The 15,143-nt window shown below is 41.8% G+C and overlaps 1 protein-coding gene across 1 annotated transcript; it reads right to left on the minus strand.

Moving 5' to 3' along the window:
- Positions 1–3,283: 3,283 nt before the first annotated feature.
- LOC148160132 (ras-like protein family member 12) lies at positions 3,284–14,497 on the minus strand. Its single transcript, XM_088004076.1, has 5 exons — positions 14,327–14,497; positions 13,939–13,995; positions 13,217–13,290; positions 6,050–6,244; positions 3,284–4,627 (listed from the first exon to the last, which is right to left on the minus strand). Exons 1-5 carry the CDS (start codon positions 14,406–14,408, stop codon positions 4,298–4,300), a joined length of 738 nt encoding a protein of 245 aa, XP_087860202.1. The 5' UTR covers positions 14,409–14,497; the 3' UTR covers positions 3,284–4,297.
- Between the last annotated feature and the right edge of the window lie 646 nt (positions 14,498–15,143).

Genomic DNA, 15,143 nt, shown 5'->3' on the forward strand with positions numbered 1-15,143 from the left:
TTCAGTTGCATTAGTATTTAACTTGCCATGATGACAGGTGAGGACCTGTTTTCCCTGACTGCAAGTCACTGCTTTATTGCCAGTTGATGCACATTTCACACACACCAAGGGTCATATTGAAAGCACTTTGCTGCCATGTAGTGGACTGAATCAGCTAAAGTATGTCTAATTTCACAACTTTGAATGCATATGGTAACTTGTGTGTGCTATATTCAAAATCAGTTTACAATCTTCTTGACACCAAAACCACAACATCAGCAGTAAGTGGTTAAAGTCTCCATCTATAATATGTCTGTCTTCGCTGTAATGTGTTGTTAAATCAATTTTCCATCTTGTTTTGTTTAAACTTTTTCCAAACTGGAACAAGGTTAAAAGAGGTAAATGGACTGTATTGATTTTCCAATAATTTTAATCACTCAAAGCACTTTACACTAGAGTCACATTTACTCATTCACACACACATCAGAATGCAGATTGGTAGGCAACTTGAGGTTATGTGCCTTTCCCATTGACATGTGACAGGAGGAAGCTGAAACCTACAACCGTCCAATCATAAGAAGACTACTCTATCCATAGAGCCACAGTTGCCCAAATTCTGGTCTAGTGAGAAGAATTGGGTTTAATCATGACATAATTTTGTGTGAAACATGGCATCTGAAGCTTGAACCTGTCATCCTTTTCTTGGAGACTAAAACTGTACACAAGAGAGAAATCCCCAGTGGTGGAGAAAGTACTCAAAAAATGTACTTAAGTAAAAGTACAAATACACTGACAAAAATGTACTTAAGTAAAAGTAAAAAAGTATTGGCTTTTAAAAATACTTAAGTATTAAAAGTAAAAGTACTTGCTGAATGCATTACCTAATCCCTAATACAATATCATTAAATGAACCGATCGTATTTAATTTTAATACATTAGAAATGTGCCATTTTAATGAACAATGCCACAGATAAAGGATGTTTTTATTATGTTTACTCTCTGTAGCACAGTTTAGACTTAGACATGTGATTCTATGCATCATAATTTCAGGGATGGAAACATCTTGTCTCCTGTCCTAACATAGCATAAACTTCACTTTTTTTTTTCTTTTTTTTTTGCCACTACTGGCATTTATTTTTAAAGAAATCCAACAGAAAGGGGATGGAAAGAAGGTGGGTGGGGGGGGGACATGCAACCGAGGAGCCACGTAGCAGAGTTGTAGTCAAGACCACCTACCCAAGACCAAGTCAAGACCAGCACCCCGCGCTACGCGGCACAAAAAAATCAAGTTTTACCTATCAAAATTGCTTCTCAAATTGATCTGAAAGATCCACATTCCCATATAAGACCTAGATATTAAATACTTAGAGCTGAAATAAATTTAATCAGTAAAGATCCGTCCAGAAGAATCGGATCGTTCCTGAATGCAGACTTTGGTCACAGCGTTGTCCCATATATGCGACACCTCAGTCAACACCTCCACACAATAATTCAGCACATGAGTGACAACATGTGTGTCTCATTCAGTACAGCTAGCTTTGCTAGCATCACGTCCACAGATCTTACCTTTCTTTAAGCTTTCCTTCGAAGTAACGCTAAAAGTTGGACGAAGTCCCCACCGTCTGTGAAAGCGAAGCGCTGCTTATTTTACATGTTGCCATATCTAATGATTTATGCAGCGCTATTACATTACTGACGATTAGACAGACATCAACTCCCACTCAGAGGAAACCACTGCACATTTCATGGAGCTCCGCGTGCGAGTAAAGGGGGAGGCGATGGGTGACAACAGACACTAAGTCACGTCATTGCTTGGATTTTACGGCGCCACCTTAAGACCCTGAACTTCACATTTCAATTGACAAAAAGCGCAACGCGACTTGGATGTAACGAGTAACGCGACACTTTTGTAGAAATGTAGTGAAGTAGAAAGTACAGATACTTACTGTAAAATATAGTGGAGTAAAAGTAAATCCCTAAATCAAAGTCTTGCTCTGCCAGAGAATAAAACCTCTAGTTTTGCAATGAGGCCACTAAATGATAGGAAGGGACCAGGTCTGAAGCTGAATTCAGACCTGGTCCTGGTCCATATGAATATAACCATTTATTGACGTGTTATGCAAAGTGTCTGTCTAAAGTTATCTAAATTGTCAAGTGTTATCTGTGTTGCAGATTGTAATGGACTGGGTTAGGCCTCTATCACTGTTAGGTATTTTTTTGTTATGGCAAAAGAACTTTGTAATAATGACAGTGGAAAGATCAGTCAACAAACTCAACAACCATATGCAAGCAACAAAAGATGGTTATAGTTTTTTGTTTCTTCTATTGTTGATAAGACTATGGCTACACTTACACCAGCCCTGTTTAGTCCCTTCAAAGGGGACATGACAAGCAAAACGTCTTTAGCCCTCAACCCCTTGTACCTAATGTCTCTTTTTTTGGAATTTTTTTGGAGAGTTCTCAAAAATGACACCCCCAAAATGATTTCAATATATCTCAGGAACTACAAAGTGTTTTCGACTAGTTCTGGTATCAAAATGAAAGTAACATTCCAGAGAATGTTACTTTTAGAGGTTTAAAAATCAACATTTGTATTACAGAGAGCAAAAAAATATGCCACATGGTGTGAAAAAAATTTTTTTTGTAAGTATGTAGTTGCAATATATAATATTATTACAATTAATAAAAAATGGCTTTTGAAACGTTACGAGTGAAAGTATTGCTAAAAAGTACACTTCTATAGGAGTCTACTTTATGTACTATAGGAGTGTACTTTATGTGCTCTGGTCACACATTTTAGAAGATTCTTAGGCAGCAGAAATAAACCTCTAAGGTCAGTACTGATGCCTTCCCACTTGGCACTGATTTGCCACATGCCTAACCCAAACAGCCAAATTCCTGCTGTTATAGCTGTAGTTAAACCTGTTAATGGTTCAGTAATGTGATCTGTTGGCTGTTTTCCTCTTAAACCTCAGAAGAAGCTAAAACTGTTCACTTGGTTCTTAAGTGAACAGCTTCATCTTTGCTCCCAAACTGATGACAGTGTGAAATCTAATGTGTGTTTCTGCACAATATAAGTCATTTTGGGACCTGCTGAAAACCTGGGGCCCAGGTTTTTTACCATTAAGCCAAAACAGTTTTTTTCCGCTCAAATAAATAAACAGCTGAGAATGACTTCAGGGACTAATTCCTTTGAACTTGGCTGAAGTGGCACAATATTCATGAAATGATTCATAACAATTTGTTTTGCAAGCTGGAAAATTGTTAAATTTGCTAATAATTTTGGTCATTACTGGCAAGAAGATGATATTGTTGTATTTCTCTTTATTCAATATGTTGAAACAATAAAGGAACGTGCTAACAAGGTCACAAACATCATCTGTTACACCAGCTTAGTATGATAAAAACTTCCAGAAGTGCTAATAAATACTTAATACATGCAATTTTCAAATTATAGACCATCATGGGAAAACATGACGTCATTAAATTGGCTGCAGTCATATGGTGGCACTGAAATGAAAGTATTGTTTACAAGAATTTCAGATCAGCGTTACATTTACTCCTAAAACAAATCCTCCTCTGCGTGGCTTTCAGATGATCTGGGGCCTCATGCATAAAGCGTGCAAAGGAAAGATGCGCAGCCACGTGCATGTGCACGGCTTTATACATCTGATTTTTTTGAGCGCCGCACTTTTAAAATTTTTCATACCAAGTTTTAGTGTGAAAACTGCACACTCTTTATGCATGAGGCCCCAGGTCATTTTATTTTGCTGTGATAAACCTTAGCATTAAATGATGGTGTTTTCTTTGTACCATGGTAAATGGCCTCTACTTGTATATAGCTTTATCTAGTCGAAAAGATCCCAGATCGCTTTACATTACATCGAGTCATAAACCCATTCACACACATATCTACACACTGGCGGTGGTGAGGTACATTGTAGCTACAGTTGTCATGGTGCAGTCTGACAAAAGCGAGGATGACTTTACATCTTACACAGCTGTCTACAGGATGTGATGACTGATTCCTTTGAGGGATTTCTGGTCTGCCACTTGTTGGGATTGAAGGGTGAGACAAAAAGCCTAGGGTAAATCAGAATCAGACACAAACAACTGAAGCATACAACCAGAACATTTAGAACAACAACCCTGCAGGAGCTGTTCAAAGGCTTTTATGAACCAGAATTTCTTATTTCCTTACAAAGGAAAAATATACCCTATTAGTATACCAGCTCTTCTTCCTGCTCTGTTCTCTGCTGTGTTGATTCGAGCTGTCAGTCTCAAAGTCATCTAAAGTCACAGTTGGATGACAGACGTGTCAGAAGATCTTAAAGCCCTTGAGCAGGGTGAGTGTGGCAGCCCTCCGTTTGCTCTGAGCTCTGGATGCCTTCACCGTGACCAGCTTGGCGGTGGCAGGCGTCGGCAGCTCCTTGTAGCATAGAGTGGAGAAGGAGTGGACACCCAGCAAAGCTTTGTCCTCGCTGACGTAGGCAGCATTGAGCAAGTTGCTGTGCTCTCCACTTCGCTTGGCCCTCCGGACTGCCTCGTGGAAGATGTGCTGCACAGACAGGAAGTCCCAACAGGCAGACACCTCAAAGAAGGAGCAGTCAAAGCGAGTCGCCACAGCCTCACCATCACTCTGACTCACCTGCCTGAAAGGACAAATCAGCCTTTAGACCAGGGGTGGGCAATCCTGGTCCTCGAGGGCCGGTGTCCTGCAACTCTTTGATGTCTCCCTGGTCCAACACACTTGAATCCAACAGCTGAATCACCTCCTAAGTGCAGTCAAGTTCTCCAGAGTCCTGCTAACAACCTCATTATTTGACTCAGGTGTGTTGAAGTAGATACACATCTAAAAGTTGCAGGAGACCGGCCCTCGAGGCCTGGAGTTGCCCACCACTGCTTTAGACATTTGTTTTGAGTTCATTTTTTTGTTTCTTCTTCTTTTACAAGCTGATCGTTCAGATGTCTTTGTGCAGCTGAACGATCAGCTGCATGCAGCTGAAGCTGATGAAGCTGATCATCAGCTTCAGCTGACTTCATGTGGTGGCTGACCGGGTATTTATACAAATTTACATATTTATTTATGGAGGCGACAGGGCGGACCAGCAGCTGTGCTCAATTTCCCGCAAATTGGTATCCACAAAGGAAAGATGCGCAGCCACGTGTGTGCGCACGGCTTTATACGTTTTAAGGTTAATTAAACCTTTTAAACCTTTAAACACATAACCTTTAATTCTTCATTGTCTGACAGAAGATCAGACTTTGTTTTTACAACATCAACTAAAGATGCACCAATCCCTTATTAATATCAATTCAGCTGTTTTTCTGTATTGGATTGATATCTGCTGACACTAAGCCTCAGACATTTGTATCCGTACCAGAAGTGAAAAAAGTGGATCACTGCATCTCTAACCTTCACCTGATGTTTCTTGAGAAATCAGCTTTGGTCATCTAACTCTGAGAGACAATCATCTCTCTCTGAGCATTTCAGCCACACTTTTGTGTGTGCTGTTTGCACAATTACACAGTAAAAAAATTACCAACAAGATTTTGGTTTATTTTGTATGAAAACCTAGAGTAGACATTTTCTGCATTTACTTTTTCCCAGTGGGTTTCTTGAGATAATGAATGAATCTCAAGAAAACAAAGTTTGTTTTGTTTTCTTGAGCTCTACTTCTATGTTTCTTTGATTTCCTGCACAGGTTTTCTGTGAAGAACTGTAATACATTACAGATCAACACATTTATCTCTGCAGTATACCTTTATGTTGCCAAAATCCTCTAGGTTTATCTCAGGCAGTGTTCAAAGCTGTTTCCATGTTACTTACTGGACCACCATGTAATGAAAGAGCTGTTATCTTAATGTAGCCACTGTTACAAAGAAATAACTTTCACATCAGTTATTGAAATATTATGTACATAAGGTGTTCAACATAGACCCCCAACAGTAAAATGCTAGCACAAACTTCAGCTCTATGGAGCCTGAGGACTGAGCTTTCTTCTTGCAGACCCATATAACACAAATCAAGCAACCTGCCAGGTATAAAAAAGACCCACAGAAAGATTACATGCCTGTATCTGCCCATGTCCAGCTTGTTGCCCACCAGGATGATGGGAGTCTGGGAGCTGAAGATGTTCTTATGGATGGAGAGAGTCTGCAGGTACAGCTGGCAGCCTTTAAAACTCTCCATGCTGTTGATGCTGTAGACCACCAGGAAGGCATTGGCCCATGACAGATAGCGCTCACAATTCACTGGACCCTCCTATACCCACATACATGCACACACACACATTCATGACAATTTATCTTTTCACCATTAAGCCAAAACTGTTTTTTTCCACTCGAATAAATAAACAGCTGGGAATGACTTCAGGGATTAATTCCTTTGAACTTGGCTGAAGTGGCACAATATTCATGAAATGATTCATAACAATTTGTTTTGCAAGCTGGAAAACTGTTAAATTTGCTAATAATTTTGGTTATTACTGGCAAGAAGATGATATTGTTGTATTTCTCTTTATTCAATATGTTGAAACACTAAAGGGACATGCTAACAAGGTTACAAACATCATCTGTTACACCAGCTTAGTATGATAAAAACTTCCAGAAGTGCTAATAAATACTTAACACATGCAATTTTCACATTATAGACCATCATGGGAAAACATGACGTCAATAAATTGGCTGCAGTCATATGGTGGCACTGAAATGAAAGTATTGTTTACAAGAATTTCAGATCAGCATTACATTTACTCCTAAAACAAATCCTCCTCCGCGTGGCTTTCAGATGATCTGGGGCCTCATACATAAAACGTGCGTGCGCACAAAAAAGGTGCGGTCCCATATTTTAGGCAAAAGTCGACATGTAAATTAACTTTGCGTCAAGGTTTGCGTAAATATACGCACATTTTTTGGCTGGCATGAAAATGTGCGGCAGCCACGCAAACGTTTTCTGTGGACAATATCAAACTACAAAGCGTCAAAACTCACCTAAATACACTTAAGTCTGACTGCATTCGGTGTTATTTAAACCAAGCACCAAACCGATGTTTTTCATGATTTTAATATTTTATTGTTTAAAGGTAAATGATGAAACTGAACCGCATTTATCCTCAGACAATTAGCTAACACACACACACAAAATAAATAAAATAAAAATAGAAGTATGTGAAAACCTCGCTCGAATGTAAATAGTACTTTTCCTCAGTTTTTGTCTCATAAAGATGTAACACATTGGTCTGTGAGCCGAAGCGCATGAATTGTATCTGTGGGATAATTTCACTCTCACTAAAAAAAGAAAACGGGGTTGGATCAGCAGATTAACTCAAACCTGCTGATTAAAAATAATCAACAGGTTTGATTATTTTTAATGTGGTAATGTGGCCTCAGTTTTTCCGTTTTGGAATTCTATTTATGTTTTCTTTTATATTGTTTGTTTTGATTGCTTGTCATATTTTGAATTTATGTATTTTCTTAGGTTTAGCTGAGTTAAACTTTTGAGTTATTGTTTTGCATGTTTTCCGATTGTTTATTTTGGAGGTCACGTGTCCGGATACCCAAAGAAGCCCTGCACCGGTGCTATAGATCTGCTTAATTAGCGTGGAGATTGTCATGACAATTGAAAAGGACACAAGCAGAGAGGACGGACAGGAAAAAAAACAGGGAGAAGACGGAGCGGCGGCGATTGCGTGGCAGGAGCGGGGAGGCGGTGTCACGATTTGCGCTCGGCCCTGCTGGCGGATTGTACGGGAAGACTGGTCGCCGTCGAGGAGCGGCGGCTGGGTCGCTGACGGGGTTCGCCAGGAACGGGAGGACTGGATGTGGTGGAGGACCGCGCCCTTCCTTTGCTCAGATAAGGACAAACTATAGACTGGCTTATGGATTGATTGTCATGGACTGTCCGCACCCCCTTCGCTTCTGATATTGTTTTAAAATAAATTATTGTAACTTTTACGGGTTTTGTTTCGTAACTGTTCACAACTCCTGCAGTTATTTTAGTTGGTACACCACTCGGGTGCCACAGAATCTGGCGTTGTTGGCAGGACAGCGCAGGATTGTGAGCAGTGTTTTAATAGATTTTATTTTTATTTTTTTTAGAAAAACGGTATTTTTTAAATCTTTTTAAAAATGATGATGCCCATTTATCCTGGTGCCCCATGGATCCCTAAATTTGAAGGGCAAAATGACGATGCCAAGTATAGTGAATGGAAGGAGCAGATACAAGGTCTTTTAGATGCAAATGATTTGGCTGAATCGCACAAAGTAAAGATTTTGATTGGTGCCTTGTCTGGTTTACCCAGACGCCAAATTAATGTGCTCAGTGATGATGAACGTGATAGGGTGACGAAAATATTTTCCATCCTCGATGACTTGTATACAAAGAAGGTTCCTGTGTCTGTTTTACGGTCACAATTTTTTGGTTGTGTGCAGAAACCAGGCGAGTCTGTCCAGGCGTATGGGCTCCGGTTGAGAGAGCTGTACCAAAAATTACAAAAACATGATGAAACAGAAGCACCCACTGATACTCACCTTAGGGACCAATTCCTGCTTGGCCTGGAGGATGGTGCCATACTTCAGATGTTAAAGCGAGTTGTGCGCCTGGACCCTGACACAACCTTTAGAGCTGTGCAACAGGAGGCTCTTCTGTTGGAAGAAGAACAAAGTCCCAGACGGCCCGAAGTAACATGTGCTGCGGTAAGGGACCCTAATACTGTTCAATCTCACCAACAGAGTGACGTGTGGAAACAGGAGCTGAAAAGGGAACTCATGGAGGAGGTGAAGGCTCAGATGAAGGACCTTGCATGTGAACTAATCAGACAAGAGATTGATGGGCCCCATGCGAACTTCAACACGCCCCAGGACCACCTCTCCACATCCCCAGGTGAAACCACACCAGAACCGCCACACCAGTTACCAATGGGATGAAGACGGTAGGCCCATTTGTAGGGTGTGCAAACAACTGGGTCATATCGCCCGATTTTGTACAGGGTCCTCAGTAAACCAGCCAGCTTTAAACTAGTGCACCCTACTGTAGAGGCCCATGCAGTGGGGTTAGGTCAACAAGACCAGAGGGCCACTACTAATTTAGTGGGGAACTGCCCCTATGTGGATGTGTTCGTGGGAGGAATTAAGTTGGAGGGACTTTTGGATACTGGCTCACAAGTGACTCTTATGCAACAGAGCCTTTTTCTCAAACACTTCCCTGACTGTCATGTTAATAATGCTCCTACTTACATCCAGCTTAAGGCAGCGAATGGCCTGAAGATCCCCTGCATAGGCTACGCCCTAATGGACTTTAAGATTGAGGGTGTTGATATTAACCAAAAAGGTGTTTTTGTCGTGACTGATGAATGCTCCACCAGTCCCCTCATCATCAGCATGAATGTAATCAGACCATGTTGGCATGTGGTTTTTAATAACCCGGGGAAGCCTTTGTCCTTTTGCTGTCAGAGCCCGCGGTCCCAGCGGGCGTGGCGAGAAGCTTTTTCCCTTTGTCAGAGGACAGCTGTCACCATGGAGGATGAGTTTAAGGGATATGTCTGGCCAGCTCAGCGACGAGGGGTCAAGATTCCCGCAAGAAGTGAGGTGGTGATTTGGGGACGAGCTCGAGCAGGACCAGCAGGGACAAACTACTGCGGCCTGGTGGAAGCCCTGGAGGAGCTCAACACTGTCACAGTGGTCCGCACCCTTGCTATCGTCAGAAATGTTAGGCTCCCTGTTCGTCTAAAAAATTGTAATAATTTTCCAGTTACTCTAGGGCGCTACCAGAAGATTGGCCGCCTCTACCAAGTCGACGACGTGGATGTCCATGGAGGTCGAGATGTGGACCTGGCTGTTGATGACAGTGGCGTATTGCAGGTCGGCCTGGTGGAAGCTGTGGACACCTTAGAGGAGGGCAACAGCTTCAGCCTAGAAAGACTAGTGGAACGACCAGGTTTAACACCTGCTGAAGCTGGTAAGCTGACCACCTTACTGCAAAAATGGGAGAAAGTGTTTTCCAAGCACGACGAGGACTTTGGTCGGACGGATGCCGTCAAGCCCACCATTCCAACGGGAGATGCATGCCCTACAAGGGAGAGATTCAGACCACTGCTGCCACTCTTGTATAAAGAAATGAGGTCCCTATTAGCGGATATGTTGGACAAAGGTGTGATAACTGAAAGTTCCAGCCCCTGGGCTGCACCCATTGTTATGGTCAAGAAAAAAGATGGGAGCTGGAGGTTCTGTGTCGATTACAGAAAACTGAACTCTGTTACTCACAAAGATGCTTTCCCTCTCCCTAGGATTGAAGAGACTCTAACCTCCCTTTCCAAGGCAGAGTGGTTTTCCACTTTGGACCTGGCCAGTGGATATTGGCAAGTTGAAGTGGATCCTAAGGATAGAGAAAAGACTGCCTTCACTACACCTTTGAGCCTTTTTGAATTCCAGCGCATGCCATTTGGTCTTTGCAATGCACCTGCAACGTTTCAGAGACTAATGCAACAATGTCTGAGTGGTCATATTGCTGAGTCCCTGCTTGTATATTTGGATGACATAATTGTCTATTCACCTGATTTTGATACCCACCTGCAGCATCTGGAAGAAGTCTTCATGTGTCTGTGGAAGCATGGCCTGAAGCTGAGACCCGACAAGTGCAACCTGTTCCAGAGAGAGGTGAGATTTCTGGGTCATGTGGTCAACCAGAGGGGAGTTATGCCTGATCCAGACAAGGTGGCTGCAGTTACAGAGTGGGCTGCTCCAAAGTGCATTAAAGAAGTGAGGGCATTCCTGGGCTTGGCTGGCTATTACAGACGTTTCATACAGGGGTTCTCCAAAATTGCACGGCCACTTAATTCTCTTTTAACAGGCATCCCTACTGACAAGAAGCATGGTGCCAAATTAATTGACTGGACATCAGACTGTCAAGCTGCATTCGACAAACTAAAGGAGGCATTAACTCAAGCGCCGATACTAGCTTATGCAGACTATACCCAGCCTTTCAGACTGTACACTGATGCCAGTTATCATGGATTGGGTGCAGTCCTGGCTCAAAATCAAGAGGGAGAAGAGCGAGTAATCGCTTACGCCAGTCGCAGTCTACACCCTGCAGAGCGAAATGATGCAAACTACAGCTCATTTAAATTGGAGCTCTTGGCACTGAAATGGGCAATCACTGAAAAATTTAAGGATTATTTAACTGGCGCTAAGTTTACAGTGTTTACTGACAATAATCCAGTCGCCCACCTACAGACTGCTAAACTTGGGGCTGTGGAACAAAGGTGGGTTGCACAGTTGGCCTCATTTGATTCTGAGGTGAAGTATCGAGCTGGAAAAGAAAATGTGAATGCAGATGCATTGTCCAGATTCCCCAAGGTTACGACCAATATTGGCTGCGCTGTGGCAGCTGTAATAGATGCAGATACAGAAGACACAGCTTCACTCGAACTGGGGGAGGACTGGCAGGCCCTACAGGGGGCAGATCCAGACGTACATCAAATACGAGTGTATGTGGAAAAGGGGAAAGCCCCGACTAAGACTGAGCAGGCAGCTCTAAGTGAACCAGCCAAAAAGCTGCTGAAACATTGGAAACGACTCCGCATACACAAAGGGATTCTCTGCAGACATGTGTTTGACTCCTATGTATGTGAGCCCCGTTTCCAGATTGTGTGCCCAGATTCTAAGCGTCAGGAGGTCTGGAGGAAATGTCATGAAGCTACAGCCCACGCAGGAGTGGAGAGGACCCTCGCTCATCTGAGGCGCCATTTCTTCTGGCCAGGCATGGAAAAGAGGGTACAGTGTTTTCAGAATGGGTGTGTTGTTTGTAGTCTACAAAAAAATCGTGTAGAACAACGAGCACCTCTTAAGCCGATAGTGGTGTCTTACCCTTTAGAGGTAGTAGCCCTTGATTTTCTCTCGTTGCGCCGACCAAGTGACACTTATCAAAGTATTTTAGTAATGACTGATATGTTCACCCGTTACTCATGGGCTGTCCCTACACGTGATCAAACTGCTCAAACTACTGTTCGTGCAATTTGGTCTCATGTCATTCAACCGTTTGGCTGCCCAGCACGTTTCCATTCGGATCAGGGACCAAATTTTGAATCGGAACTTATGAAAGAACTGTGTAGCTTGTATGGCGTTTCTAAAAGTCGCACTACCCCATATCACCCAGCAGGTAACGGGAGAGTAGAAAGGATTTATTAAACATGCTTCGTTCACTTGAGGTTGAAAAGCAGAGTAGGTGGCCAGAGCACTTACCAGAGTTGTTGCATGCTTATAACAATGTTATTCACAGTGCTACTGGTTTCGCTCCATCTTACCTCATGTTTGGTCGTCATCTTAGACTCCCGGTTGATTTGAGTTTGGGTGTATTAGATACACAACCCCGCAGGGATGGGTTTTAGAACACCATCAGAAGTTGTCTCATGCTTATGAGGTAGCCCGGAATAAGATGAGTAGTGCAGCAAACAATGAAAAACGGTGTTATGATAAGAAAGCCAAAGCCAGTGCGCTTAAACGTTCACTTTCCCCACTGAACGGACTCTCTGACTCTGTTTTTAAATCCCGGCTGAACGTGCTGCTGTTCAGACAGGCATTTGTACGATCTCTTTATTTTAATTTTTTTATTTATTTGGATTTTTCTTTTCTTTAAAATTTATTTTATTTTTGTGAGGTGGCATTATGTGCCCTCTAAGCACTTTTTAAATAAAATATATTATTACTATTATTATTATTATTGCAAATACTTATACTTCTTCAAACAAGGACGTTGCCATGGTTATTGCTTCACGTGTTGGCTGACTTCCGGGTATTCATACTAAATTACATATGTATTTGTGGGTGGTGACAGGGCGGACCAGCAGCTGGGCTCTATTTCCTGCAAATTAGGATTTATAAAGAAAAGCTGCGGGCCATGTGCTTGCGCACGAATTTATGCATCAAATTCTTTTTTGTGCGCCACACTTTTCTAAATTTGTTCGTACTCCACGTTTTAGTGTCAAAACTGCGCACTCTTTTATGCATGAGGCCCCTGGAATGTTTCAAGAAGGTCTGGAATCAGTAGCTGACTGTTCCAGTGTTTCACCACTAGAGAGAGCGCCTTACCCACATACTTGCTACTGACCGTCTGTAATGTCTTTTCTATGAACTTTCAGAGCTAACCTGTACCTGCAGTAGAATCAACTGACGGCTCAGAACGACACTGCAGGTCTGATGCTGTTCTGGTAAATATGGAGCCCATTGCTGAGGCTCATACCTGGTCGCAGGTGTCCATCACTCGAACTGTAACAGGCTGCTGGTCCACAAGCTCATCTGATGAATAGATATCCTCTGAAAAACACAGACGGCAGAAGAGCTGAGATATTTCCAAATGTCTTGTGTCATAGCTGAATGAAGCTAAGTTTGCTAATGGTCAAATATCTGTTTGATTTCATGATTTTGTATGATGTGCACATCATGGTGTTGTAGACCAACCCTCATTTTGTTCCTGTAGAAACAATTTATTAAATCTCCTCCAGTCAGAAAATGAAACTTTTTGTTTGTAATCCGCTGATGTTTGTCAAAGTGTTGATCAAAAGTCTGGACCCAAATGTTCAAACCAAATACATCCCAGCAATTTATTATGCTCCAGTATCTGAGATGAGGATTGTTTTTTTCTTCCACCATCTTTAGAGAGATCAATTGAATAAAATATACAGTGGATGTACAATTTATGACAAAAACAAAATCTGTTTGTAGTTTGGAATTGATCTATATAATGTTTCACTCAATGAATTGACTTACTGGTAATGTAGCGTATTATTATTATTGAATATAACTGTATAATGAAATTTTTACTGTATTTCAAAGTTCTTTGTGGTCTCTCACCCACCTATTGGTTTCACATTGTAGTCCCATGTTAGCATGTGTAATGCAATCACTGCAGTAAATGTACTAACTTTAACTAACTTTTTTAATCAGTGAGGAAGAAATACTCACCAAGATAAGGATCATATTCACTGATGAAGCGCTTTGTGAGAAACTTGACAATGAGAGCTGTAAAATGAGAAAAGGAGCATAAAACAAGTTGTGTAAGTGAATCTGGACCCCAAGGGACCCATGGGGTCGGGGGGTCAGTCAGAGTCCTGGGAAAGTCAGAGCTTCATAAACTGTCCCATTTACCAGGAGAAATGGTGGAACTGTTCTGATGGACCACCCTGAAAACAATTTCTCTATGCTGCAAAAATAATAGTTGATATAAAGTCATCCAGATTCTCTCAGAACTAAAAATAGAATCTAAAATCCTAATCAGAAGCTTTACAACAAAGAAATGAACGTGGCTCATGCACAATGTTTTCCTAACAAGTTGTTAAAAAGGAACACAGACCTGATTTTCCACAGCCCATTGCTCCGAGTAGAACCAGGTTGCACTCAGCACATGGCTTTACCTTTCCAAATATCCCGGTCATGGTCGGGTCCAGACTGCTGCACGCTGATTCTGACTGTCCTCTCTCTGCTGGGGATCATGTCCTTACAGACGAGCAGAGACAGGAAAGATGTGCGCTCCTCTAGTGTCAGCCTCAAGCTGACACTGAGGAGGGAGGGATGATGATGATGATGATGATTTAGACCTGTGGTCACAGTCCAGAGCGAGCAGGGCTGTGTGCAGCTTGTTCACTCATCTGGCCATTTTAGGTAAAAAAGCTTCAAAGAAAAGCAATAAAAACTAAACTTAATAGAAACATCGGCTGAGTCTAAGCTTCCTTGTCAGACTCAATAATTCCATACAGTTCAATGGTTGTGTTCCGGCATTCATGTGACATAGATATGTTAGACATCCTTGTTTTCACTTTTGCAGCTGTTTGTTTTGGTTCTGTACAGGAACATTTCCAACTTTCTTCTTCAAAACAGTTGTGATGTTTGACTTACAGCTTTTAATTCCTTCTGAAAAATTCTTAAAAATGTCAACAAGGTTTATTCAAATCACTCTGATAAACACATACATTAGCTGAAAATCGGTTTCTCTGAATTATACCAGCAGAATTAACTTCACATTACCCAGAAGTTGGGCTTTTTATTTTGGTTGATTTAATATCGGCCAATACCGCTCTGATACAGAGTAACAGTGCCGATTTGACTTAAAAGTTGTTTTAAAATATAAATGTACTGAATTACAAGTTTATTTGATAACTTTGCACCACTAC

Source organism: Poecilia mexicana, unplaced genomic scaffold (assembly GCF_051168715.1).
Source record: "Poecilia mexicana isolate PSO_F unplaced genomic scaffold, ASM5116871v1 scaffold_3, whole genome shotgun sequence".
NCBI classification, from domain to species: domain Eukaryota; kingdom Metazoa; phylum Chordata; class Actinopteri; order Cyprinodontiformes; family Poeciliidae; genus Poecilia; species Poecilia mexicana.